The following is a 23,304-nucleotide window of genomic DNA, read 5'->3' as shown; positions in this document are numbered from 1 at the left end:
GGTTACATATTGCTATCAGCCTCATGGTTTTAAAACGTGTTGATAGTGAAAGGGTTCTACGACCTAGAAAGATTTTGTCTCCCTCCTCAACCGATGTGGGATCTCACAATCTACCCCATTTGGGGACCCAACATCCTCATTGGCATACTACTCGGTGTCTGGTTCTGATACCATTTGTAACAACCCAAGCTTACCACTAGCAGACATTGTCCGCTTTAACCCGTTACGTATCGCTGTCAACTTCACTGTTTTAAAATGCATCAAGAGAGGTTTCCACACCTTCATGAATGTTTCGTTCCTTTCTCCAACCAACGTGTGATCTTATAACCTGACAAATCTTGGGATAGCTTGAATAGAGAGATCAATAACGACAATTGATTTGCTACAATCAATTGATATACCTTACATATAACGAGTTCTAGTCAAATTACAGGTGTAGTAGATGCAGATAAATGAGAATGATGGAACTAGAAACTGATGTAAGATGAATTATATGTTCACATCAACTATTTACATTGGAACAGAGAGGAAGATAAACTATGTTAAATCGATCCAAAGGTCCAAAGGTTTCATCTGAAACTCTTCAGTCGATGGTTCTTCTCAGCAACACAACCAGAACCTATCAATGAGGTTATCCATGCTTGATCAGACTTTACTGGTTCATCATCATCATTTCTATGCCAACTCCAAAACGCATGAGTTGAGTTCACTATCTTCAGTTCCCCGTGACCGAAACTAGCTTCCCGAAAAATTGACCATTCAGGCTGTGAGTTGTACCTAAACAAAACGAAATATCAATCAGCTTTCAACATTTTCATCCATTAATGTTCGTACTTATGGAATGAAATAGCTATATTTCGATAATTATGGTTATTGAACTTTCATAAAAAGTTCACTTCAATATAGTTATCCCATACTTGTGAGCTAAACCTTCTCGGTTTCCTCCGTCGCCAATAGTTATATGCACAGCACCACAAGGATCAGATTTTCCAGCATTCACACGTTTCTGCCAAAGAGTGAAAACGAATCAACGGATGCTCGAGGCGAACAAGGAACAATCAGATATGCAAAAAGAGCAAAAATTATTTACCGAGCGTTCGTAAGCATGGACATGGCCAGCAATGACTATGTCTGCCCCAGCTGCATATAACAACGGCTCTATGGCAGCCATCATACCTGCACCTTCACCTTGATGAGCTTTATTACTATTGTACCATGGCACATGGAATAACACTACTAGCCAGGGTGTTCTTTCCCTGTCCACCTTTGCAAGATCAGCCTATTGAACAAGAAAATTTCTCATATAAGAAATCTATTCAAAGGATTCATGGTAGTGGAAGGAATCGAGAGAAGATGTTGAATTGAATGGTCAAATCCAACGGAACTGGTTGGGTTAAACATTTAGACTTTGACTAAGATCGCACAACAACGCACACACTCGATCTAGATAAACATGAAGAACATCAGAGAGAAAATGCAAAGAGGACTATTTGCTAAAGGTTATATTAATGACTTCATGTATGTATAACTAGAGAGAATACAGAGAATACATTCTCAAAACGCTGCCTAATAGGGTATAATATATGGTTCATTTTACTATATATAACTGTACCAGATATAATCAACTACTATATATAACTATCTGCCATAGGTATAGCTTCTTACGGTACATATGTACTATTTAGTATTTACTTTATATGTCATTTACGATATATAACTTTACTAATCTATAACTATAACCATTGACTAAGCTGTAAATAATCCGTCAGCTCCATAACCTATTCATATCGTCTTAGAAAAGTGTCCTAAACTTCTCACCAAGCATCCTTCTGTAAATAAAATTAAAAGCTCACGAACCTTCAACCATGCATATTGATATGAGGATTCATCATAATCAGTATAAGATCCAAGCATAATCACATGAGTTCCGGCAACTTCAAAAGAATAATAGAGATTTGAACTTGAACCACTCTCCTCAAATGGCATCTTCCATCTTGCATTATAGGAGTCAAATGGAGCCTTGAATAGAAATATGTCCTCCTTTTCATGGTTCCCTTCAGTTACCATCCATGGCCTCGCACTTGCAAGCGGCTCAACAAGCTCACCAAATGTGTCCCACCGATGCTGCAAGTAATCGGCGTAGGATAGGTCGCCCGGAAGCAAATGAACATCATATTTGCACAGATCAATGTGCTCTAATGTTGATTTAGTCCATCCACTTTGACCCAGGTCCCCAGCCACTGAAAAAGTAATTGGCAACTGGGAAGGAGGTGTCTTCAGCTGGAACTCAGAACCTTCCCCTCCACATCGGTAATAATAAACCGTCCCAGCCTTTAGAGGGCCGATTACTGTATGATGTATCTTCCCTGACTTATACAAAATATAACTATATGAGGTGCTCTCTCCTTGAGAAACAGAAGTATATTCTCCAGGTGATGTGCCATATTCAACATAAGAGGGAGCAGAGTGATCGTTAGTAATCCATGTGACTCTCATATGCTCGTCTCCTGCTAGGGAGATATGCACCTAAAAGGAATTAATGAAATACATCAAACAAAAACAACTCAAACTGCTAAAACTTTCCTTCTTTCATGGACTTCGAAAATTAGCACAGAATTCAACAAAAGTGATTATCAATGTTAATTGGTTAAGAAATGATACTACAGGGATTTGTACCATGCTAACGATCTTAACCATTTGTTTTTACTCCAGCATAATCATTTGTTCTTGTTCTTAACCAATCTAGGTTGATGTTCATGATCAAAACCCTAAGATTACCAAATTCAGAAGGTGAAAAAAAATCGTTACTATTCTTAGCCAAGAAAGTCCACCAAATTTCTTCACAAACAAACATACAGATGATACTAGTAAATACCAAGATTTAACAGGTCGGAAATTGACGAACACAGTTGACAAAAATTACTGTACAACGAGAATTCGATTTAAAAGCGATTCACCTAGATGAATCGTGCTACTGCAAAATCAAACATGGATTCACAACGAATCTTCAAAAATCCAACACAACGACGACTCAATCTCGCTTTGCACAAACAAAAACCAACAAGAAGTGGACATGAAACCTGCTGTGGTTGAGAAGATGATTTAAAACTCCATGGAAAATGCAGAGTTTCGCGTGGCTGAGGACGAACATAATCAGCTCTGAAAGTGGAGATGATTGAAACGAAGAGCAAGAGCATAAGAATCACCTTCCCTTCCATTTTCACTCGAGTTCATCCGATTGCTTCCTGCAATTTGTTAGAACACAGAAGAAATCGCCCTAGAAAATTGTTTGTTTGTGTGAAAAGAAGAACAATTTATCCATTTCTTCTTCCATTTCCACTTTGGTTCATACTTGACAGTGACAGAATTTACAGAACCTTCATAATTTATAAAATTATATTATTAAATCATTTTAAATAAATGCTAAATTCAATCTCTTTATTTAATTTATCGAATAAAAATTATAAAAAATCAATTAATTAAAATTTATAACTTCAACTACATCAATAAAAAAAATTGATTTTTTTTACCTTATTTTAATTTTTTCTAATTAAAAAAATAATGTATAAATACCAAAAACTCAATAATTTCAACCATAAAAATTGAATTATTTTAAAAAGTAGAGTAAATAATTTTATTTATTTATTTTGTAGGAAATTGGATTTTCCACGTTAAATTTTTTTTTCCTATCTTTTATATATTTCTAAAGAAAATAATATGTTTTTCAATTTTTAATATAATTTCAAATTTAATAATATTTCATAAATAAAAATATAATATAATGTAGAAATTAAATAAATAGAATAAAATAAATATTATTTATTTATTTTTATATATAAAATAAAATAAATATAATCTCTAAATAATACCGCTTAAAAGTTTAGGATAAATCTATTATCAATCGATGGTGGGAAATGACCCAAACTCCAATATCCAAATACCTAATTATTTCAAGTTGGAGTAAGAAACAAGGGACGTAGATTCCCCCTAACTTTCCATTTTTTAATATTTTTTCCTAACACGAAAGCTCTCCCGAACATAATTATCCTTTAAATTAAATTCGAGTTAGATGAACACGACTCTCCATAATGGTATGATATTGTCCACTTTATGCATAGGCTCTCATGGCTTTACTCTGGGTTTCCCCAAAAGACCTCATATGAATGGAGATAGTATTACTCACTTATAAACCCATAATCATTTCTTAAATTAGCCGATGTGGGACCTTCATCATCCAACAATATATAATAAATTTAGAAAACTCTCGATCTAGTTAAAAGGATAAGAGTATGGATAGTCTTGTGCCAAGTTTTCAAGCCACCTGATCAGAGTTAAAAATAAAAATATTTCAAATATTAAATTTGCACTAAATGAAATGCAAGTTTTCAAATTTACTGGCAGGTCGGGTTATTGGCGTTGGATGATGAAAGTCTCACATCGACTATTTTAGGGAATGATCGTGGGTTTGTAATCAAAGAATACTCTCTCCATTGGTACGAGGTCTTTTGGTGAAGTACAAAGCAAAACCATGAGAGCTTACACTCAAAGTGGACAACCACCGCTAGCAGATTTTGTCCTCTTTAGGCTTCCCCTCAAGGGCGTCTGGGTCGTTACAAATGATATCAGAGCCAGACACCGAACGATGTGCTAGTAAGGATGCTGGGCCCTAAAGGGCGCGATGTGCCGGAGAAGTCCTTTTAGGCTTTCCCTTTCGGGCTTCCCTCAAGGGCGTCTAGGTCGTTACAAATGGTATCAGAGCCAAACACCGAACGATATGCCAATAAGGATGCTGGGCCCCAAAGGGGCGATGTGTAGGAGAACAAACGGATCTGTGTGGATCTGGGTCGTTACAATACCATTGTGGAGAGTCGTGTTAGTCTAACGATGGGAATGGGGGATTGTTGTTTTAAAATAATTAAATGATTAAAAAAATTGAAAAAGGGAATATTGCAATGAAAACTAATATGAGCCAATCATTGTTCCACGTAGGAAAACTTATCTACTCAATCAAACGACGTCGTAAAGTACGTACACTTTTCTAGTTCTACAAATGGCGTTGTCGGGAAATTCGCCGGTGACGATAGAGCGCCGCCGAGAACGATGCTTCATTTTCGATTTCGGATCCGGTTCGGAAACTCTAAAAACCCGCTAAATCGCTTTCCTCCAAATCATCTTCAATTCAAGCTTCTTCAAACCCTAGCTATGGCGGATGTTCCTCCCAGTACCGGAAGACTCGTCTGTCCATCCTGCTCGAAACCGGCCCGCATCTGTCTCTGTTCGCGGCTCCATAACCCTAGTCTCGAGAACTCAGTCGGAGTAATCATTCTTCAGCACAGTTTAGAGAAAAAGCACCCGCTAAATTCTTCTAGAATCGCCAAATTAGGTCTCAAGAATGTCGAGATCGCTCCCGTTTCCGACGTTAATTTCGAGGCTCGATTCACTATTCGGTTGCCTGAACTAAATTCTGATGAAGAATTTAGTTTCGGAAATGGTCAAAATGCTGCTCAAAAGCCTCAAATTCAAGTACAGAATCGGGATGAATCTCTAGTTGGTAAGCCTACTTGCACAAAATCTGACGAAGGAGCTGCGATTACCGCTACGATTGGGAAATATGGCGTCGTTAACTCATTCAAGCACATCTGGATGCATCAACCGAGTTTGCAGGATCTTAAAATCGATGAGATTTTCGCATCTCCAGAAATTAGGTCATCAATGGCGAAAGGATTCATCGTGAAGAAACTGCAGAAGCGGCAGGTGGATGAAAGCAAGGAGCTAGAGGAATATGCTGAGTTCGAAATCGAGGTTCCTCCCAAGTCAGTACTACTTTTTCCCTCTGATAATGCTTTTACTGTAAATGATGATGATGTTCATAGTAGTGATTTTCATGTCAATAATTTGATAGTTTTAGATGGAACATGGGCAAAAGCTAAGAGAATGTACAATGAAAATCCTTGGTTGAGGCTTTTGCCTCATATGAAGTTGGATTTAGAGAAGATGAGCTTGTATAGTGAAGTTAGACGTCAGCCTAAGACTGGTTTTTTGTCCACCATTGAAAGCATTGTCTATGCCTTGAAAGTAATAGGTGATCACCCTGAGGGGCTGGATGATTTGTTGGATGTTTTTGAATCCATGATAGGAGATCAAAGGAGATGTAAAGATGAGAGGTTGAGAATCACTACTCAAATTTAAGATTTCCTCCGAATCAAATGGGCAACTCTTAGTTTGGTTCTCGATGAATATGTATTGACCGACGAGACAAGATGTTGATATGCAACGATAGTGCAGGATTTGTAGACCCTTGATTCTCATTTGTCAAAGAGGTGAGATGTGAGATCCCACATTGATTGGAGAGAGGAACGAGTGTCAACGAGGATGCTGTGCCTCGAAGGAAGAGGGTCGATTGGAGAGGGGAACGAGTGCCAGCGAGGATGCTGGACCCTAAAGGGGGTGGATTGTGAGGTCCCAACTAGGAACGAAACATTCTTTAGAAGGGTGTGGAAACTTTTTCCTAGCAGACACGTTTTAAAACCTTGAGGGGAAGTTCGGAAAGGAAAGTCCAAAGAGGACGATATCTACTAGCGATGGGTTTGTGCCGTTACATGAGATAAATGCAAACATAACTAATTCCTTACCAGAAGAAGAAGTTGAAAGATCACAAACCTTCAGCCATCTCTATATTGGTCTGAGTACTCATCTCAATGATGATCCAAGCATAGTTTTACATGAGTTCTAGCTCCATCAACTTCAATAGAATATTAATAGAGATTTGAACTCAATCCACTCCCTTCAAACATCATCTTTTCATCTAAAGTCATAGGAACCAAATGGAGGCCAAAATCCCTTTCACGACACTGCATTCGGCCAGATACTCTCGTTCAAATATCCATGGACTCGCAGTTTGCTTACCAAATCCACCACTAGCAGATATTGTCCTTTTTAGGTTGTTCCTTTCGGGTTTCCCCTCAAGAATCTTAAAACGCGTTTGCTAGGGAGAGGTTTCCACACTCTTATAAGGAATGTTTCGTTCTCTTCTCCAACCGATATGGGATCTCATAAATTAGGTTCGCTGGTTCGTATCTCTCATCAAAAGGGTCTCGAAAAGTGGCTTTACAAGCCCTCGATATGCTTCTCACCTTGCAGCTAGAAATGAGCTTCTGAAAGGTTCACCTGATGTTGATCTGGGTCCGTTCAGCAACTAGGAAGGAGGTGACTTTTGCCTGTATTTTCTTGGATTCTGTTTGCTTCATTTCTGCAATATTTATGTATACATACTAAAATAATATTTTGACATAAAATATTTATGTTGTATATAAAATTTGTGCTATAAATTTGCAAAGGACCAAAAATAGGTTTTAAAAGTAATGTCAGTTAAATTACGAGTTTAGATCCTAAACTTTGAGATTTGTATTTATTTAATTTTTAATCTTCAAAAGTATCTTAAATTTAGGGGTAGGGTTGGAATTGATTGGATTGTCACGTTGTTTTCCTTTTTTAATTATTTAAAAAAAAAATCTTACTTATAAACAACACATGTACATTAATAAATAAATTTGGTAGAACTCAAATATCAAACTAAATAAAATATGATACAACTCAAATATCAAACATTCGTCGTGGTTATATACATTAAATAATTTTAATCTTCATAATAATCTTAAAAGTAGGATAGGATATGGTTGGATTGTAACCCCTTTTTCGATTTGATCGAGTTGACCCAACTAAAGAAACATCAATCTGCAAGCCGACCCGAATTTTTTTATTTTTAAAAAATTTAACTAAAAAAAAAAAATATATATATATATATATATAACCTAATCTAACATTTAGGTTTTGGGTTTGGTAGTTCAAGTTGGTCGTATTCTTGAATCATTTGAACACCCGTACTAAAAATCAAATCGTAAATTTTTCAATTTTATGTCCAACATGTTCTTGAACTTTAAAAGTGTACAACACTACACGAAATTTTCAATTTTATATTTAATAGATCCTTAAATTTTTTACTTTGTGTCTGATAAGTCTCTTATCGAACTCATGTATATTTTTTTAATCTACCAAACATACCCAAAATTAAAATTTTTATTAGAAATAACGTTTAAATTTATATCTAATATATCAATTAATTTTATAAAATTTAAATAAATTAATTTTACAAAATTTAAATATGTATTATATATATAAATAAATAACGTAGTGCTATGAAAAGTCTCCGGTTAAAGAGAAAAGAAGTCAAAATTACAGAGAAAAAATGCTGCTGCTCTGCGAGGCTGCGACAAAGACAATCTCGATGCCTCGCTTTTATGTCCGTATATAATTCCCCCAGAATTGTCGCCTACCCGATGCCATTTGCACCTCAATCCTCTCTTCCCTCCCTGGATTTCCCCCCTCTCTCTCTCTTTCATACCTTCTTCCGTCGCCGGTGCTGTTTCCGGCCGCCGTTAGCTTCTGAGTGGTCGCCCTCAGGTGGGTCTTCATGGGTTTCATCGGAGGTTTCTTTATTGATTGGTTTGAGTGACCATTATGTGAATTCTTTTATTGCCTTTTCGAAATTATGATGTTCTTGGCACTCTATGCAATGCAAGTTCATTTGCTGCATCAATTTAGGAATTTAATGAAGCCCCTTTGATTTTGTTGAAATTTGTTGTGCTTCTGTAGGGATGTTTGTGTGGAATAATAGCATGCCATGGTGATATGCCTTTGAATGACCAAGAATTTGATTGTTTTATTAAGGAGGTAAGCTTGTAAGTTACGTTTAAATGGTTTGTTTCACCGTTGTATCGTTAGAAACCACGACTCTCGACAATGGTATGATATTGTCCACTTTGAGCATAAGCTCTCATGGCTTTGCTTTTGGTTTCTCGAAAGACTTTGTACCAATGGAGATGTAGTCCTTACCCATAAACCCATGATCAACCTCTTAATTAGCCGATGTGGGCAACAATCCCTTGAACAAAGTACACCATAGAGCCTCTCTTGAGATCTATGTAGCCCTCGAACAACCTCCCCTTAATCAAGGCTCGACTCCTTTTTCTGGAGCCCTCGAACAAAGTACTCCCTTTGTTCGACACATGAATCATTTTTTACTACACCTTCGAGGCTAGCAAGTTCTTTGTTCGACACTTGAGGATTTTATTGACATGGCTAAATTAAGGGCATGGCTCTGATACCATGTTAGGAATCACGTATCTCCACGATGGTATGATATTGCCCACTTTGAGCATAAACTCTCATGGCTTTGCTTTTGGTTTCCCTGAAAGGCCTCGTACCAATGGAGATGTATTCCTTACTTATAAACTCATGATCAACCCCTTAATTAGCTGATGTAGGACTCCTCACCCAACAATCCTCCTCTCGAATAAAGTACACCATAAAGCCTCTCTGAGGCCTATGGAGCCCTCGAACAACCTCTCCTTAATCGAGGCTCGACTCCTTCTCTGGGGCCCTTGAACAAAGTACACCCTTTGTTCGACACTTGAGTCACTTTTGACTACACCTTCGAGGCTCACAACTTATTTGTTCGATATTTTAGGATTCTATTTACATGACTAAGTTAAAGGCATGACTCTTATAACGTGTTAGAAACCACAACTCTCCGTACGATACCATGTTACTTTGATAATTTATTTGTGTTCAAGTTGAATCGATCTTCTTAGCTGATTGGTTGATGTCATATTTATGCAGTAATATTAACTGGTCATTGATTTCTGAAGCATTCTTTTGAAGAACTTGGTGACTATTCAGTTCTTTGATGAATAACTCATGACTTCTTTTGGCAAATGATTGGATTGAGAGTTTATTCTTTCAGTTTCTTTTGAAAGCTATACCTGACAAGCAGAGATGAGCGTGGTAGGTTTCGATATTGGAAATGAGAACTGTGTTATTGCTGTGTCAAGGCAACGAGGTATCGATGTCCTTCTGAATGAAGAATCACAACGAGAAACCCCTGCCGTGATATGTTTTGGGGAAAAGCAGCGGTTCTTGGGGTCAGCAGGTGCTGCTTCTGCAACAATGAACCCGAGATCCACAATATCACAGGTAAAGAGATTGATCGGACGTAACTATGGTGACCCAGATGTTCAAAAGGATCTCGAAATGCTTCCTTTCGAAACATCTCCAGCCCTCGATGGCAGCATATTGGTTCACGTGAAATACTTGGGGGAGACTCATACATTTACTCCAGTTCAGATCATGGCAATGCTCTTTGCACATTTGAGAGATGTAGCTGAGAAAAACTTGGGAGCGCCATTTTCAGACTGCGTTATCGGTATTCCATCGTATTTTACGGATTTACAAAGACGTTTATATTCGAATGCCGCTGCTATTGCTGGTTTAAAGCCTTTGAGACTCATGCATGACTGTACTGCAACAGCACTTAGCTATGGAATTTATAAAGCAGATATCTCAAATAAAGGTCCAATATATGTTGCCTTTGTTGATATTGGTCATTGTGATACTCAGGTCTCTATTGTATCGTTCGAGCCCGGACATATGAGTATGATGTCGCATACATTTGATAGCGATTTAGGAGGTCGAGACTTCGATGAGCTTTTATTCAGCCACTTTGTTGCAGAGTTTAAGAAGAATTACGATATCGATGTAAACTCAAACGTCAAGGCTTCTATCAGATTACGGGCGGCGTGTGAGAAGCTGAAGAAAGTTCTGAGTGCAAATTTAGAGGCACCTCTTAATATTGAATGCCTGATGGATGAGAAGGACGTTAAGGGGTTTATCAAAAGGGAAGAATTTGAAAAGCTTGCTGCTGGGTTATTGGAGAGGATTAGTGTTCCTTGTACAAGAGCCTTAGCTGATGCAGGGTTAACTGTAGGAAGAATCCATTCGGTTGAACTTGTTGGATCGGGGTCGAGGATCCCTGCGATAACGAGGTTATTGGCTTCTGTTTTTAAGAAAGAACCGAGTCGTAAACTTAATGCTAGTGAATGTGTAGCTCGTGGTTGTGCTCTACAGTGTGCGATGCTCAGCCCTGTTTTTCGGGTTAGAGAATATGAGGTGTGTACTTTGCTTGAGGTTTTATAGCTTGCATTAGCTAGGCATGTAGTGGCCATGTGCATTGCCTTGTAGTTTGGTTCGAGTTTAATTGATTTTCTAGACGGTTAAAAGTCGTCTCAGGAATTTAATTGATCTTCCAAACTACTAGGAAGATTATGTTCCTCGCATGGACTTGAACTGTAACGGCTCAAGCCCACCGCTAGTAGATATTGTCCTCTTTGGGCTTTCCCTTTCGGGCTTCCCTTCAAGGTTTTTAAAACGCGTCTTCTAGGGAGAGGTTTCTATACGCTTACAAAGAATGATTCGTTCTCCTCCCCAACCGATGTGGGATCTCACAATCCACCTCCCTTTGGGGCCCAGTCTCCTCGTTGACACTCGTTCCCTTCTTCAACCGATGTGGGACTCCCCAATCCACCCCCTTCAGGGCCCAACGTCCTTACTGCCAAACCGTTTTATGTCAACCCCGCTTCGTGGACACTAGGGGGTGTGCCAGCGAGGACGCTGGGCCCCGAAGGGGTGGATTATAAGATCCCACATCGATTGGAGAGAGGAACGAGTGTCAGTGAGGACGCTAGTCCCCAAAGGGAAGTAGATTGTGAGATCTCACATCGATTGGAGAGGGGGTGGATTGTGAGGGCGCTGGGCCCGAAGGGGGGTGGATTGTGAGATCCCACATTGGTTTATAAGGGTGTGGGAACCTCTCCCTAGCAAACACGCTTTAAAACCCTTCAGGGGAAGCCCGAAAGGGAAAGTCCAAAGAGGACAATATCTGCTAGCGAAGTGGTGTGCCAGCGAGGACGCTGGGCCCCGAAGGGGGGTGGATTGGGGGGTCCCACAGTATCTATTTAAATACGCTCGGATGACCCCTTCTCATAATTAGAATGTATATAACCTAGCCTTATTCCGGTATGGAATGAACTTATAATCATGGAAGTGCCAGCAAGGACACTGGGCCCGAAAGGGGGTGGATTGTGAGATCCCACATTGGTTTATAAGCGTGTGGAAACCTCTCTAGACACGCTTTAAAAACCTTAAGGGGAAGTCCAAAAGGGAAAGCCGAAAGAGGACAATATCTATTAGCAATGGGCTTGGGCCGTTACATGAACCTTTCCTCACACGACAACTAAATGAAACACAAAAGTCCCATCTTTTAACGACACGTTTTCATCATTCACTTTCTTTACAAGTTCGTTTTTCTAAGGTTATTAGTTGTATGAATGCTAAATGATACATGGTTAACAAAGTGCAGGTTCAGGATTCATCCCCTTTCTCCATTGGCTTCTCATCAGATGCAGGACCAATTAGCTTGGGCTCACATAATGTTCTATTTCCCAAAGGCCAACACATTCCAAGCACTAAGGTTCTCTCATTCCACCGCAACAGCTTGTTCCATTTAGAAGCATTCTACACTAATCTAGATGATCTACCTCCTGGCATGTCTCCAAAAATTGGTTGTTTTACAGTATGTTCTATCCTAAGCTTTTTATTACTGTTCTTGTGAAGCTGGAAGGCTTTTGAGCTGTCCCAGTGTTCATAAACTATACTACAGAGTGTCTTGACTTGTTTCTGCTTCTTTTTTCATTCCATTTGTGATGCAGATTGGTCCTGTCGAAGGCTCAAACAACTCGAACTCGAACGTGAGGATTAAAGTTAGAGTCCAGTTAAATTTGAACGGCATTGTTACGGTTGAATCAGCTACAGTAAGTAATGTGTGAGATCCTACGTCAGTTGGGGAGGAGAATGAAGCATTCTTTATAAGGGTGTGGAAACCTTCCCCTAGTAGACGGGTTTTAAAAACCTTGAGGGTAAGCCCGAAAGGGAAAGTCCAAAGAGGACAATATTTGCTAGTGGTGGGTTTGGACTGTTACAAATGGTATCAGAGTTGGACACTAGACAGTGTGCCAGCGAGGATGTTGGCTCCGAAGGGAGGTGGATTGTGAGATCTCATATCGATTGGAGAGAGGAACGAGTGCCAACGAGGACGCTGGGCCTCGAAAGTGGGTGGATTGTGAGATCCCACATCGGTTGGGGAGGAGAATGAAACATTCTTTTTAAGGGTGTGGAAACCTTCCCCTAGCAGATGCGTTTTTAAAACCTTGAGGGTAAGCCTGAACGGGAAAGTCGAAAGAGGACAATATCTGCTAGTGGTGGGCTTGGACTGTTACAAATGGTATCAGAACCGGACACTGGACGGTGTGCCAGCGAGGACGCTGGCCCCGAAGGGAGGTGGACTGTGAGATCCCACATCGATTGGAGAGAGGAGCGAGTGCCAGCGAGGACATTGGGCCCCGAAAGTGGGTGGGTTGTGAGATCCCGCATCGGTTGGGGAGGAGAATGAAACATTCTTTATAAGGGTGTGGAAACCTTCCCATAGCAGACGCCTTTTAAAAACCTTGAGGGTAAGCTCGAAAGGAAAAGCCCAAAGAGGACAATATCTACTAGCTGTGGGCTTGGGTTTGTGCCATTACATAATATTTTCATCAAGTTACTACTGTTTAAGAGATTTTTCTCTGTATTTATACGAATCATGAATTTAGCTTGTAGAGGACAATATAGATGAACAAATACCAAGGAGAGACGCTACTCACTCGAATACAGAGAACATGGAGACCGAGTTTGTCGATTTTTCCCATTATGAGGTATTGAAAGACAATCCCTTTCAGCACTCAAAAGCGCTCCATGTACATCAGAAAGATGGACTGCAGTTAATTCTATATACTATCTAGAAAACCTCATATACTATGTTTTTGTGAGATCCCACGTTGGTTGGGGAGAATGAAATACCCTTTATAAGGGTGTGGAAACTTCTTCCTAGCAGACGTGTTTTAAAAGTCTTGAGGGGAATCACAAAGAGGACAATATCTGCTAGCAGTGGGCTTGAGCCGTTACAAATGGTATCAAAGCCAGACACTGGGCGATGTGCCAACGAGAAGGCTGAGCCCCGAAGGGGGGTAGACACGAGGCGGTATGCCAACAAGGACGTCGGACCTCGAATCCACCCCCATATTGATTGGAGAAGGGAATGAGTGTCAGCAAGGACATTGGGCCCTGAAGAGGGGTGGATTGTGAGATCCCACATTGGTTGGGGGGAGAACAAAACACCCTTTACGAGGGTGTGGAAACCTCTCCCTAGCAGACGCGTTTTAAAAGCCTTGAGGGGAAACCCGAAAGGGAAAGCCCAAAGAGGACAATATCTGCTAGCGGTGGGCTTGAGCCGTTACAAATGGTATAAGAGCTGGACACCGGGCAATGTACCAACGAAAAGGCTGAGCCTCGAATGGAGGTGAACACAAGGCGGTGTGCCAACAAGAATGCTGGACCCCAAAGGGGGGTGGATTTGGGAGGTCCCACATCAATTGGAGGGAACAAGTGTCAGCGAGTACGCTGGGCCACGAAGAGGGGTGGATTGTGAGATCCCACATTCGTAAGGGTGTGGAAACCTCTCCCTAGCAGACGCGTTTTAAAAGCCTTGAGGGGAAACCCGAAAGGGAAAGTCCAAAGAGGACGATATCTGCTAGCGGTGGGCTTGGGCCGTTACAGTTTCTCATCTCCCGGACACTTTTTTCCTTGGAAAATTGTCTCTTCACAGTGATTTGGTGTCTATTAATTCATTGCATTTTCCAGTGTGATGTTTCAAGAAAAGTTAGGAGTACAAGGAGGATTGACATACCAGTTAGTGAACACATATATGGTGGAATGACGAAGGCTGAGCTCTCAAAAGCCCAACAAAGAGAGCTCCAATTGGCTCAACAGGACAAGAACATGGAACAAGCCAAAAATGAGAAGAACGCTTTGGAGTCATATGTCTATGAGATGAGGAATAAGGTAAATATTCTTCCTTTTCCGATGCCAATGGTACGTTTCGATTTGAGTAATGCGAAAAAGAAAAAAAAAACGTTATCAAAAGCTTACTTTACATCTATATCTTCGGTCTAGTTTCGTTGGATGTATGAACCAAACATAGAACTCGATCTTTTATCGCTACTGCTATAAATTGTTTTGGATACTCGGGGAGCGGCTATATGAATATCAGTTGCTGCCACACCACTTTTTAGCTCAAATTATTGATCTCCGTTGTGCGAGCTTGAAGCATCGTTTCGTTTCAAGAAGTTTAAGCTATCGTGTGACTTCAAATTTGTAAAACTTTCTGATACGAAATAGGGTGTCTTATTTCAACACTATAAATAGTCGTTCATGTTGTTACTTTAGTACGAAGATTTTGGATATTATAATGAAAGTTTCATATTATGTTTCTTAAGTCATGAGCTTGTTCGTTTGCATTTCTTGTGTTTAGATTTGTATGTTAGAGTCATTCAGTAGTTTTGATCAAACTATCTTGTAGAGTGATTCGAATCACGAGTTTAGATACAAGTTTTTTTACCCTTGATCTTGATCATCAAGATAGTCCGTTCCAAAACTTTCCCTTGAGTTGATTCCTTGTCGTTTTTTTGGGTTCTTGGATAATTTAGATTAAACGTCTTGTACTTCAACAAGGTTGTTCGATCAAATCCTAAGAGTTCCATAACACTTTCCCTTTGAACAACTTTCGACTTTTTAAATGTTCACCGTATCTTGAGGTAGACTTTTATTCTCATGCATACTGTGAATAATATTTATCTTGTATTACGAAAATAATGATGATGTTTGAAAGTGATTTGTTAATAGCTTTTCAACACGTATCGGAGTTTCGCTAGTGATCAAGAACGAGAAGGAATCTTCTCAAGTCTCCAGCAAACCGAGGAGTGGCTATACGAGGATGGAGACGATGAGACAGAGAGTGCTTATGCTTCTAAGTTAGACGACCTTAAGAAGGTAGTTTCTTATACTTAATATAAGTTATGTAACAGCTCAAGCCTATCGCTAGCAGATATTGTCTTCTTTGGGTTTTTCTTTTTGGGCTTCTCCTCAAGGTTTTTAAAACGCGTCTACTAGGGAGAGGTTTCCACACTTTTATAAAGAAGGTTTCGTTCTCTTCCCTAACCGATGTGGGCTTGGGCTGTTACAAGTTATATATCACATTTTCTGAACCGAATGTCTTTACAAGTTCTCTTCTCCTTGCTTACTCTACTCTTTCATTGTTCTTAGTTGGTGGATCCTGTAATTAACCGATACGAAGACGAAGAAGCTAGAGCCCAAGCTAAAAAGCATCTGTTAAAGCGTATTTCCTATGGGGATTCAATTTCTCCTCAAATTCGAGCTTCGGTACCGACAAATGACCTCTACCATTACTACAGTTGGTTTTGTTTGAATTCTCTCACTAATGAACTCCACTTTTCTCCAGATCCTTGAGGAGTGTGACAGAGCAGAGCAATGGCTAACAGAGACAAGCCAACAGCAAGAGTTGTTACCAAAAAACACTGACCCTTTACTATGGTCAAGCGAGATCAGAACTCGAGAAGACGATTTTGACAAGTACGATGCTTCTCTGTTTGATTCGTTGAAATATAAAAGGTTTCTGTAAGACTAGGCTAAGTGAAACTAATCGGAATGGTCGTTTAGAACATTGATTTAAGCTACACGATCTTTCTGCTTATCGAACCCGAAATTCAGTTCTATATATATTTCAAATAAGCATGCTTGGTATCTGCAGCCTTTTTGGCTTACTACCATTTTGCTTAAACTGCATTTCAGGACATGCCAAAGGATCTTGGGACAACCTGTGTCTTCTCATACACATTCAGGAGATTCAGAGGAACCAAACCATCACAATTCTACTGATAATCACTCTTAAAAGGCAACATTAGTTTCTCTTTTAGATTAATCAAAGGTTATGATCATATCAAGAACGAAGATGAGGTGAAAGAGTAGTGCCACTGCAGGTGATGACAGGTTCAAGTACATTGACCAATCACCCATGTTGTCTTCTGATATGTATCATTCTAATGAGGGCTGTCTCTCAATTTTGCAACTATTTGAAGGCAACCCTTGTTGAATTATTGCGTTTCTATTCATTGTCTGTTTTGAGATTTCTTATCATATGTGATCTGACATGTATATATATACATTCCATGGTTATCATGGATTACACAGGAAAAGAGGATGGTTTCAGCTTCATCTTCCAGACATAAAGAGTTTGATCCATAGGTTAAGAGTTGAATAGCGTGGTCATGTGATGTCCCACATTGGTTAGGGAGGAGAACAAAACATGTTTTATAAGGGTGTGAAAACGTTCCCCAAACAGATGCATTTTCAAGCCTTGAGGGGAAGCTCAAAGAGGACAATATCTGCTAGCGGTAGATCTGAGTCGTTACAAATGATATCAAAACCAGACACCGAACTATGTGCTAGCAAGGAGACTGTTCCCCAAAGGAGTAAACACGAATTGGTGTGCCAATAAGGATGCTGACCTCAAAGGGAGGTGGATTTGGTAGGGTCCCACATTGATTGGAGAAAAGAATAAGCCCCAAAAGGAGGTGGATTTGGTGAGGTCCCACATTGATTGGAGAAAGGAAAGAGTGTCAACGGACACTGGGCTCCAAAGGAGGTGGATTGTGATGTCCCACATTAGTTGGGGAGAAGAACAAAATACTCTTTATAAAAGTGTAGAAACCTTCCCCTCGCAGACATATTTTAAAGCCTTACGGTGAAATCTAAAGAGGACAATATCTGCTGGTGGGTCATTGCAGGTCAAAGTTTTGAATTCGAAAATCCAGGATTTGAATCGATGGCCGTTCATTAATTAAGTCCTCCTAAATTGCAGATTGGGACATTTTTTGAAGGCAAATTCATCGTTAGCCCTATTGCACCTAACCACGAAAGTCTCCCAAACCTGTCAATTTTTGTAGGACATTAAACATGAATGTAAGTTGAAATCTAGATCTTATATCTTCGTGATTCTCGATCTAATCTCTAGGCAAGAAAACTGATGCACATAAGAAAACATGAACGTAAGTTGTAATCTAGATCTTACATCTTCACGATTCTCGGTTTGACCCTTGAGCAAGAAACGGATGCAGATAAGAAAAAAGAATTCAAAACCAGTATTACAGTTATTATATACCTCTTCCTCTCGTGCAAGAAGTCAAACCTGTCGAATGAAGATTCAAGATGATAAAAGAATGCTGAAGAATAGTAACTTCATCATGTTAATCATATAACATTTAGTGTCTGTACACTGGGGCATAGTGGACTGGAGAAAATTGTCTGGCTCGGCTATCAGTCAGAATTCAAAGCCTAAATTCCTAAATTCAACGGTTTGGTTTGGTACATTGAAGAAGCATAATGTTGAAAGAATCAAGAAAACAATCTGCTATGTTCTCTGGAAGATTGGTTGGCTTAAAACTAGACAAAGTTGTTACATGTATAAGAAACAGCTAACGGTAATTGTAACGAAGAAATACAACTTTTTAAGCGCTTAAAAACACTTAGAAAGTCATCCAAACAGGCCAAAAATAAGATGGCAGTGTAACTAACATTTGGATCCCGTGCAGTTTTGCCTCCCGTGCGCGGTATCGTTTTAAGTTTTCTTCTTCTTGCCTGTTCCTTTCTTTTTTGACTTCCTAAAGCCTCCAGTATCCTATAGGCAACAATAGAAGCGTTGAATGTGTAATAAAAACGTAAAAGAGGCTTAAGAAAAGCCAAAGCTAAAGCCAAGGGAATATGATTTGGATTTACCTTTTTGTACAATCTATATGCCGTTCGGCCGGTCAACTCCTCCCCACTTTTAGTGACGTATACCTGGAAAGCGGTAATAGCCTATTAAAATCGACCACAGCAAACTAAGCAAAGTAATAAATAATATGGCTATAAGAATTATTTTTCAAGTTGTAATGTCAATGAGCGAAAATGTAACAAAAAGAAAAGGAAGGTAGTATAAATAACAAGATAATAGTCAGTATCTTTTGGAAGAGCTATCGAAGAAAATTTTAGGGAATTCCACTTTGAGAATAATTTCTGCAGCATACTGAACCTATTTTCTTATTGTCATGAACATTCGAGAAATTATTGACATTGACTATGCAGCGAAAATATTGAACCATACCTTCTTCCCTTCTGGGGATGTATACCAGTGACCAGCTGATTGCCCACCTGCATGGACCCTTCGTTTCCCAGCATCTCTAGGAAGACTAAGAGAGCCCTTTGGATCAATCCAGTTTCCGGAATTCTGTAAGAGTTCTTCACGGTTTGATGCCCCTGGTTTCCTTCTAACATTTCTTGAACTGCTACCAATTTTATTTTTTTGAGATGCTGATCTTTTGGGTGTTTTTTTACTGCTTAACGGTGATACAGCTTTCTCATTGGCCCAACATTTGGAGGCATTGTTCTTAGATCTTTTAGATATATTTGTTGATCTTTTTGAACTTTTCTCCATGTTAACCTGTGATGGTCGGCTAGTAGAAGCCTCTCCGTTGCTAAACTGTCTCCTGTCAATGCAGCAGTAAAACATGTTATGTTAAAGGACAGAAAGAAAAGTGGGCAAATTTGTTTAAATGGGAAGGAATAATTGAAAATAATAGAAAGAAGAGTTACTAACACATAATCAATCATTGATCCTCTGCTTCCATCAACTCCCAATGGGGAAAAGTTCGGTAAGCGATTACGAACTAATCTCTGAATTCTTGGGTCATTATGAAAAAAATAGTAATGAGCAGGGCAGCCAAGCTTATCCACCAGTTCGTTTGAGTAGCCACTATTGGTAGTATGATTATCCATGCAGCTTATATGGGCACTACTTCCAAGTTCTGTAGTTGCTTTATTATCCTTCTTTAACTGCGAAAATTCTTTACAGACCTCATCAAAGGCTGGAGTTGGCAAATGAAAATTTTTAGTTTGACAAAAATCTTTCCATAGATCCTCTTTTTGAGTAATACTCGCTGTCAAACTTTTCTTTTTCTCATCCACTGTTGCAGAGAGACCAAATGTAGACTTTGGCTTGTTTAAAGATGAAGAAACTTCATACCCTTTTCTGCTTTGCTTGTCACAGCTAGAAGGCTCATCTGAATCAGAATCAAGTAACTGGAACTTTCGAAGAGGACTGATGGTTAAATTAGAAAACAAGGACTTATTTTTCTCTTCCAAACCAACAGAAGTTGAGGCATCTGCAGTCTGTTTATCTTTCTTTTCCTTCAGCTGGCTGGAAGTGGGAACAGTAAAGATCCCATGTAAAGGGACCTTTGAACTGTTGCAGACAGATTGATGGAGTGACGAAACTGAGATACATGTGAACATTGTGTTAATTTCAGAAAGTAAAACCCTCAGTTAGCCACTTTAAAGAAAGAGTAAAAAGTTAGCTCTATAATCATACAAGTAAAGGGCCATTATTTATAATCAAGGAGTCATCTGATATGTGTTATTTTGACAACTCTATAGGGATTCATTTAATCATCTACGTTGCAATCATCAGAAAATTATATCTACGGTTAACCGATATAACAAAGCTCTTCCAGTTTATTTGTGTCTAAGATCAAAATGCTGTAATAACATACTAACCAGCCGAGATAACAGTACCATACAAACGTGGTTAAATATTAGTGATGGCTCAATTGGTCAACTCTTGTGAATTGAATGTTTCTTTTGTATCGTGGTATCCAAGTCGTCTTAAGTATGCATAACTAATCTCATGGGATAATCACTTGACCTTGACATTTAGTTAGAAGATCATAAAATTTAGGTATGTGCCCCTTGAACCATAACCCGAAGGTCAATTTAATTTTCAACCTGTCCTTGAACACTTCTCTAGATTTAATGTTTCCATTCCATTCTACTCCATCATTTCTCCTAAAATGATAATAATAATAATTCATTCCATCAACAATTCATATTCTTTAGAAACAAAGCATGAAGATGGGATCTTTGAGAAGATTAGATCAGGTAATACAGCATGTTTTTATATCTTTATCTCTTTCGGCAGCAATTCTCAAACAATTTGCATACAAAGAAAACAATAAACATTAAAATCTTTGCACAATAGATACATATATCATGAATCTTCAAGCTTACTTGCGACTAGTTTCAGAAAACACACTTCTTACTCCACTACATGTTACCAAGAAAACTCATAAGATATGCATGTTAGATGAACACGGCTCTCCAAAATGGTATGATATTGTCCACTTTGAGCATAAGCTCTTATGGCTTTGCTTTGAGCTTCCCCAAAAGGCTTCACACCAATGGAGAGAGTATTCTTTGTTTATAAACCCATGATCATTCCCTAAATTAGCTGAGGTGAGACTTTCATCATCCAACAACCCAGATATTAAATTCTGGGCAAGTGACAGAATCTCAATGTAAACAGATTATTGAACCAAAAATACTTCAAACTGGAAGAAAGTATGCACAATAATCGCATGATGCAAATAAAACGATCCGAAATTTCCAATAGCATGTGATCAAATACCAATAGCCAATGCCCTGCGCCTAAGATGACGACTATTATGTCCTAAACCATTGAACACTTCAATCGAAGCTTCGTTTATACTCTGGAAAAAATAGAAGAAAAAAGAAGGAAAACAAACTCAATGTGTGAAAGAGCTATTACCTCTGGGAGAATCTTCTTGTGATGAAAACTCTTCAATGTCATCATCAACTACAGAAAACAAAGGTGATGATTCGCTTTTCTTGGCTCCCGAAGAACATCGAGCTGGCCCACGCTTGAGCCGCTTAAATTTTCTAGGCGAATCATGTCCAGTTTCTTCACTGCAATCCGCAACCCCTGTCTCCACCGCTCCACAATCGTCCTCTTTCGACGAAGCATTGGCTCCCGCCGAACAGTCCGAAGCTGGTGGCGGAATTTGAGGCTCCGAATCGAAATCTAAATCAAGGCCGAGAGAGAACGAGGGAGCTTCATAGAACGCCATAAGATTGCACAATAGAAAATAGAATGATCCGGTAAGGTTAATTCCAAACAAGAAAACAATCAAATGCAGCAAAAGACCAAGCAATCAGTACAAAAAGAATCAGTTCTGGATCTACATCAGATAGCAATCAACAGTAACGTGAAAATTAACTCGCTCAAGCTTGCCGAGGACGAGAGAAAAACGCATATAGATGCGATAATTGAGACGAATTTCAAAAACCAAAAAGAAAGAGAAGATTTAGCGGGAGTCGAAATTTTCTCTGAAATTTTTAGCGCCTGAATCATTCAGAGGGAAAGGGAATTTTGATTGTGGGAGAGAGATAGATGGAATGGGATGGGTTCGGTTTGCGGATAATATGGGCCGAGTCTTGTTGGGCTTAAACCTTTTCATTTGGGCTGGGCTGTTTCTTTTGGGCTTCTTAAGCCTTTTCACTTTGGGCTGGGCTGGGTCTTAATGGGCTTAAACCATTTCACTTGAGCTGGGCTTCTTAGCCCGGTCAATATCGACACTCTTGGCACACTTGTGATGCCTTTTGTTCAACCCTCGGGTTCATTGTTTTGATTGTCTTGTTCGACTAGATACACAGAGCGTGGCTCTTAATCATCTGTCACAGTCATACTTTTTTAACCGTAGGACGGCGTGATCTTGACACGCTTCTGACCAACCTTAAGAGAAATTCAAGCCACGTTTATATTTTCACCTTGCTTTGTGGTTTTGTCGGACCTTAGGTGAGGTTTATCTTCATCAACCGAACATCGCTTGTGCAGAATTCGAACTTATTAAAAAAATTCATATTCTACGTTTTTTCAACTATAAATTTTTTCGTTTAGAAAAGTTGATTATAAACCTATACCTAGACATAGGTGAATAAGTAGTTTGGTGGTATTGACAATGTAAAAACTACCGTGTTAGCATTGGTGAGGACAATTAACTTCGACTTGAACGTTAGTGTTGGCTAGCTGACGACAACAAAAACATATGGACCATTACGATGGGCACTAGACTATGAACGTAGCTGTCTTGAAGGTCGGTGCTAACCAACTATAGCCTTCGACGTTCGAGTGAGTTGAGCAATAGGGAGACACAGAAAGAGACTTCTCAAGTGAGGTGAGAGAGAAAGGGAACAAACCCTAACGTACATATACACATAAGTTGGTGGAATGATTGACTTCCTCCTTGTACCAGGACGGGGCTTAGTTAAGCAGAACCGATTAGCAAATAGGGGAATGGTTGCCCGGGTTTCTCGGCCTGGTATCCTACACCTCACATTCATAATATCTACATTCAACGTGCCCCCGGAGACACAATCAAAGCACGCCCAGTGTGCATATAAGACTTGACTCAATTGAACCAAAATGAAATTTTACGAACCCATAAATGAAACTAAACCCGTCAATTCTTAAAACTATTAAGGGTTGTCGGATTGAGCGGCTTGAATATTTAGGGTTGTCGGATCTTTCTTTTAATAACGACATGTTAAGTGGCATAATAATAAGAGTAACTA

The 23,304-nt window shown here is 39.4% G+C and overlaps 4 protein-coding genes across 6 annotated transcripts; 2 read left to right on the top strand and 2 right to left on the bottom strand.

Moving 5' to 3' along the window:
* Positions 1-353: 353 nt before the first annotated feature.
* LOC111443465 (purple acid phosphatase 18-like) lies at positions 354-3,325 on the bottom strand. Its single transcript, XM_023081280.1, has 6 exons — positions 3,081-3,325; positions 1,858-2,526; positions 1,091-1,279; positions 918-1,006; positions 565-777; positions 354-517 (listed from the first exon to the last, which is right to left on the bottom strand). Exons 1-5 carry the CDS (start codon positions 3,216-3,218, stop codon positions 570-572), a joined length of 1,293 nt encoding a protein of 430 aa, XP_022937048.1. The 5' UTR covers positions 3,219-3,325; the 3' UTR covers positions 354-517; positions 565-569.
* Positions 3,326-4,931: 1,606 nt separating this feature from the next.
* On the top strand, positions 4,932-6,465 carry LOC111442857. Of its 2 annotated transcripts, XM_023080413.1 has the most exons (2): positions 4,932-5,813; positions 5,903-5,993. In XM_023080413.1, exons 1-2 carry the CDS (start codon positions 5,101-5,103, stop codon positions 5,928-5,930), a joined length of 741 nt encoding a protein of 246 aa, XP_022936181.1. In that variant the 5' UTR covers positions 4,932-5,100; the 3' UTR covers positions 5,931-5,993. The 2 variants fall into 2 exon arrangements, with proteins under 2 accessions (XP_022936181.1, XP_022936180.1); XM_023080412.1 differs by having other exon boundaries at positions 4,933-6,465.
* Positions 6,466-8,210: 1,745 nt separating this feature from the next.
* Positions 8,211-17,070, top strand: LOC111442854 (heat shock 70 kDa protein 16-like). 2 transcript variants are annotated; one of them, XM_023080409.1, is made up of 11 exons: positions 8,211-8,460; positions 8,653-8,730; positions 9,679-11,004; positions 12,254-12,466; positions 12,603-12,704; positions 13,542-13,643; positions 14,629-14,829; positions 15,670-15,816; positions 16,090-16,206; positions 16,286-16,416; positions 16,636-17,070. In XM_023080409.1, the coding sequence occupies exons 3-11, from the start codon at positions 9,835-9,837 to the stop codon at positions 16,733-16,735; spliced, it is 2,283 nt and encodes a 760-aa protein (XP_022936177.1). In that variant the 5' UTR covers positions 8,211-8,460; positions 8,653-8,730; positions 9,679-9,834; the 3' UTR covers positions 16,736-17,070. The 2 variants fall into 2 exon arrangements, with proteins under 2 accessions (XP_022936177.1, XP_022936176.1); XM_023080408.1 differs by lacking the exon at positions 8,653-8,730.
* Positions 17,071-18,052: 982 nt separating this feature from the next.
* On the bottom strand, positions 18,053-22,099 carry LOC111442856. Its single transcript, XM_023080411.1, has 5 exons — positions 21,482-22,099; positions 19,478-20,153; positions 18,986-19,367; positions 18,619-18,681; positions 18,053-18,520 (listed from the first exon to the last, which is right to left on the bottom strand). The coding sequence occupies exons 1-5, from the start codon at positions 21,798-21,800 to the stop codon at positions 18,461-18,463; spliced, it is 1,500 nt and encodes a 499-aa protein (XP_022936179.1). The 5' UTR covers positions 21,801-22,099; the 3' UTR covers positions 18,053-18,460.
* Positions 22,100-23,304: the final 1,205 nt, after the last annotated feature.

The sequence above is a fragment of the Cucurbita moschata genome, unplaced genomic scaffold (assembly GCF_002738365.1).
Source record: "Cucurbita moschata cultivar Rifu unplaced genomic scaffold, Cmos_1.0 Cmo_Scf00005, whole genome shotgun sequence".
NCBI classification, from domain to species: Eukaryota; Viridiplantae; Streptophyta; class Magnoliopsida; order Cucurbitales; family Cucurbitaceae; genus Cucurbita; species Cucurbita moschata.
This window is presented reverse-complemented; position numbering and strand designations above follow the sequence as displayed.

Excerpts from the sequence above, each read along its gene's own strand:
- LOC111442857 (XM_023080412.1), top strand. The coding sequence starts at position 5,101 with ATGCTTCATTTTCGATTTCGGATCCGGTTCGGAAACTCTAAAAACCCG.
- LOC111443465 (XM_023081280.1), bottom strand. The coding sequence starts at position 3,218 with ATGGAAGGGAAGGTGATTCTTATGCTCTTGCTCTTCGTTTCAATCATC. Across the intron at positions 1,280-1,857 it reads ATCAATATGCATGGTTGAAG|GCTGATCTTGCAAAGGTGGA; the intron begins GTTCGTGAGCTT and ends CTTGTTCAATAG. Across the intron at positions 778-917 it reads CGAGAAGGTTTAGCTCACAA|GTACAACTCACAGCCTGAAT; the intron begins GTATGGGATAAC and ends CGTTTTGTTTAG.
- LOC111442854 (XM_023080408.1), top strand. The coding sequence starts at position 9,835 with ATGAGCGTGGTAGGTTTCGATATTGGAAATGAGAACTGTGTTATTGCT. Across the intron at positions 13,644-14,628 it reads TCGATTTTTCCCATTATGAG|TGTGATGTTTCAAGAAAAGT; the intron begins GTATTGAAAGAC and ends TGCATTTTCCAG. Across the intron at positions 14,830-15,669 it reads TCTATGAGATGAGGAATAAG|CTTTTCAACACGTATCGGAG; the intron begins GTAAATATTCTT and ends ATTTGTTAATAG.
- LOC111442856 (XM_023080411.1), bottom strand. The coding sequence starts at position 21,800 with ATGGCGTTCTATGAAGCTCCCTCGTTCTCTCTCGGCCTTGATTTAGAT. Across the intron at positions 20,154-21,481 it reads ACAAGAAGATTCTCCCAGAG|TTTCGTCACTCCATCAATCT; the intron begins GTAATAGCTCTT and ends CATGTATCTCAG. Across the intron at positions 18,521-18,618 it reads CATATAGATTGTACAAAAAG|GATACTGGAGGCTTTAGGAA; the intron begins GTAAATCCAAAT and ends TGTTGCCTATAG.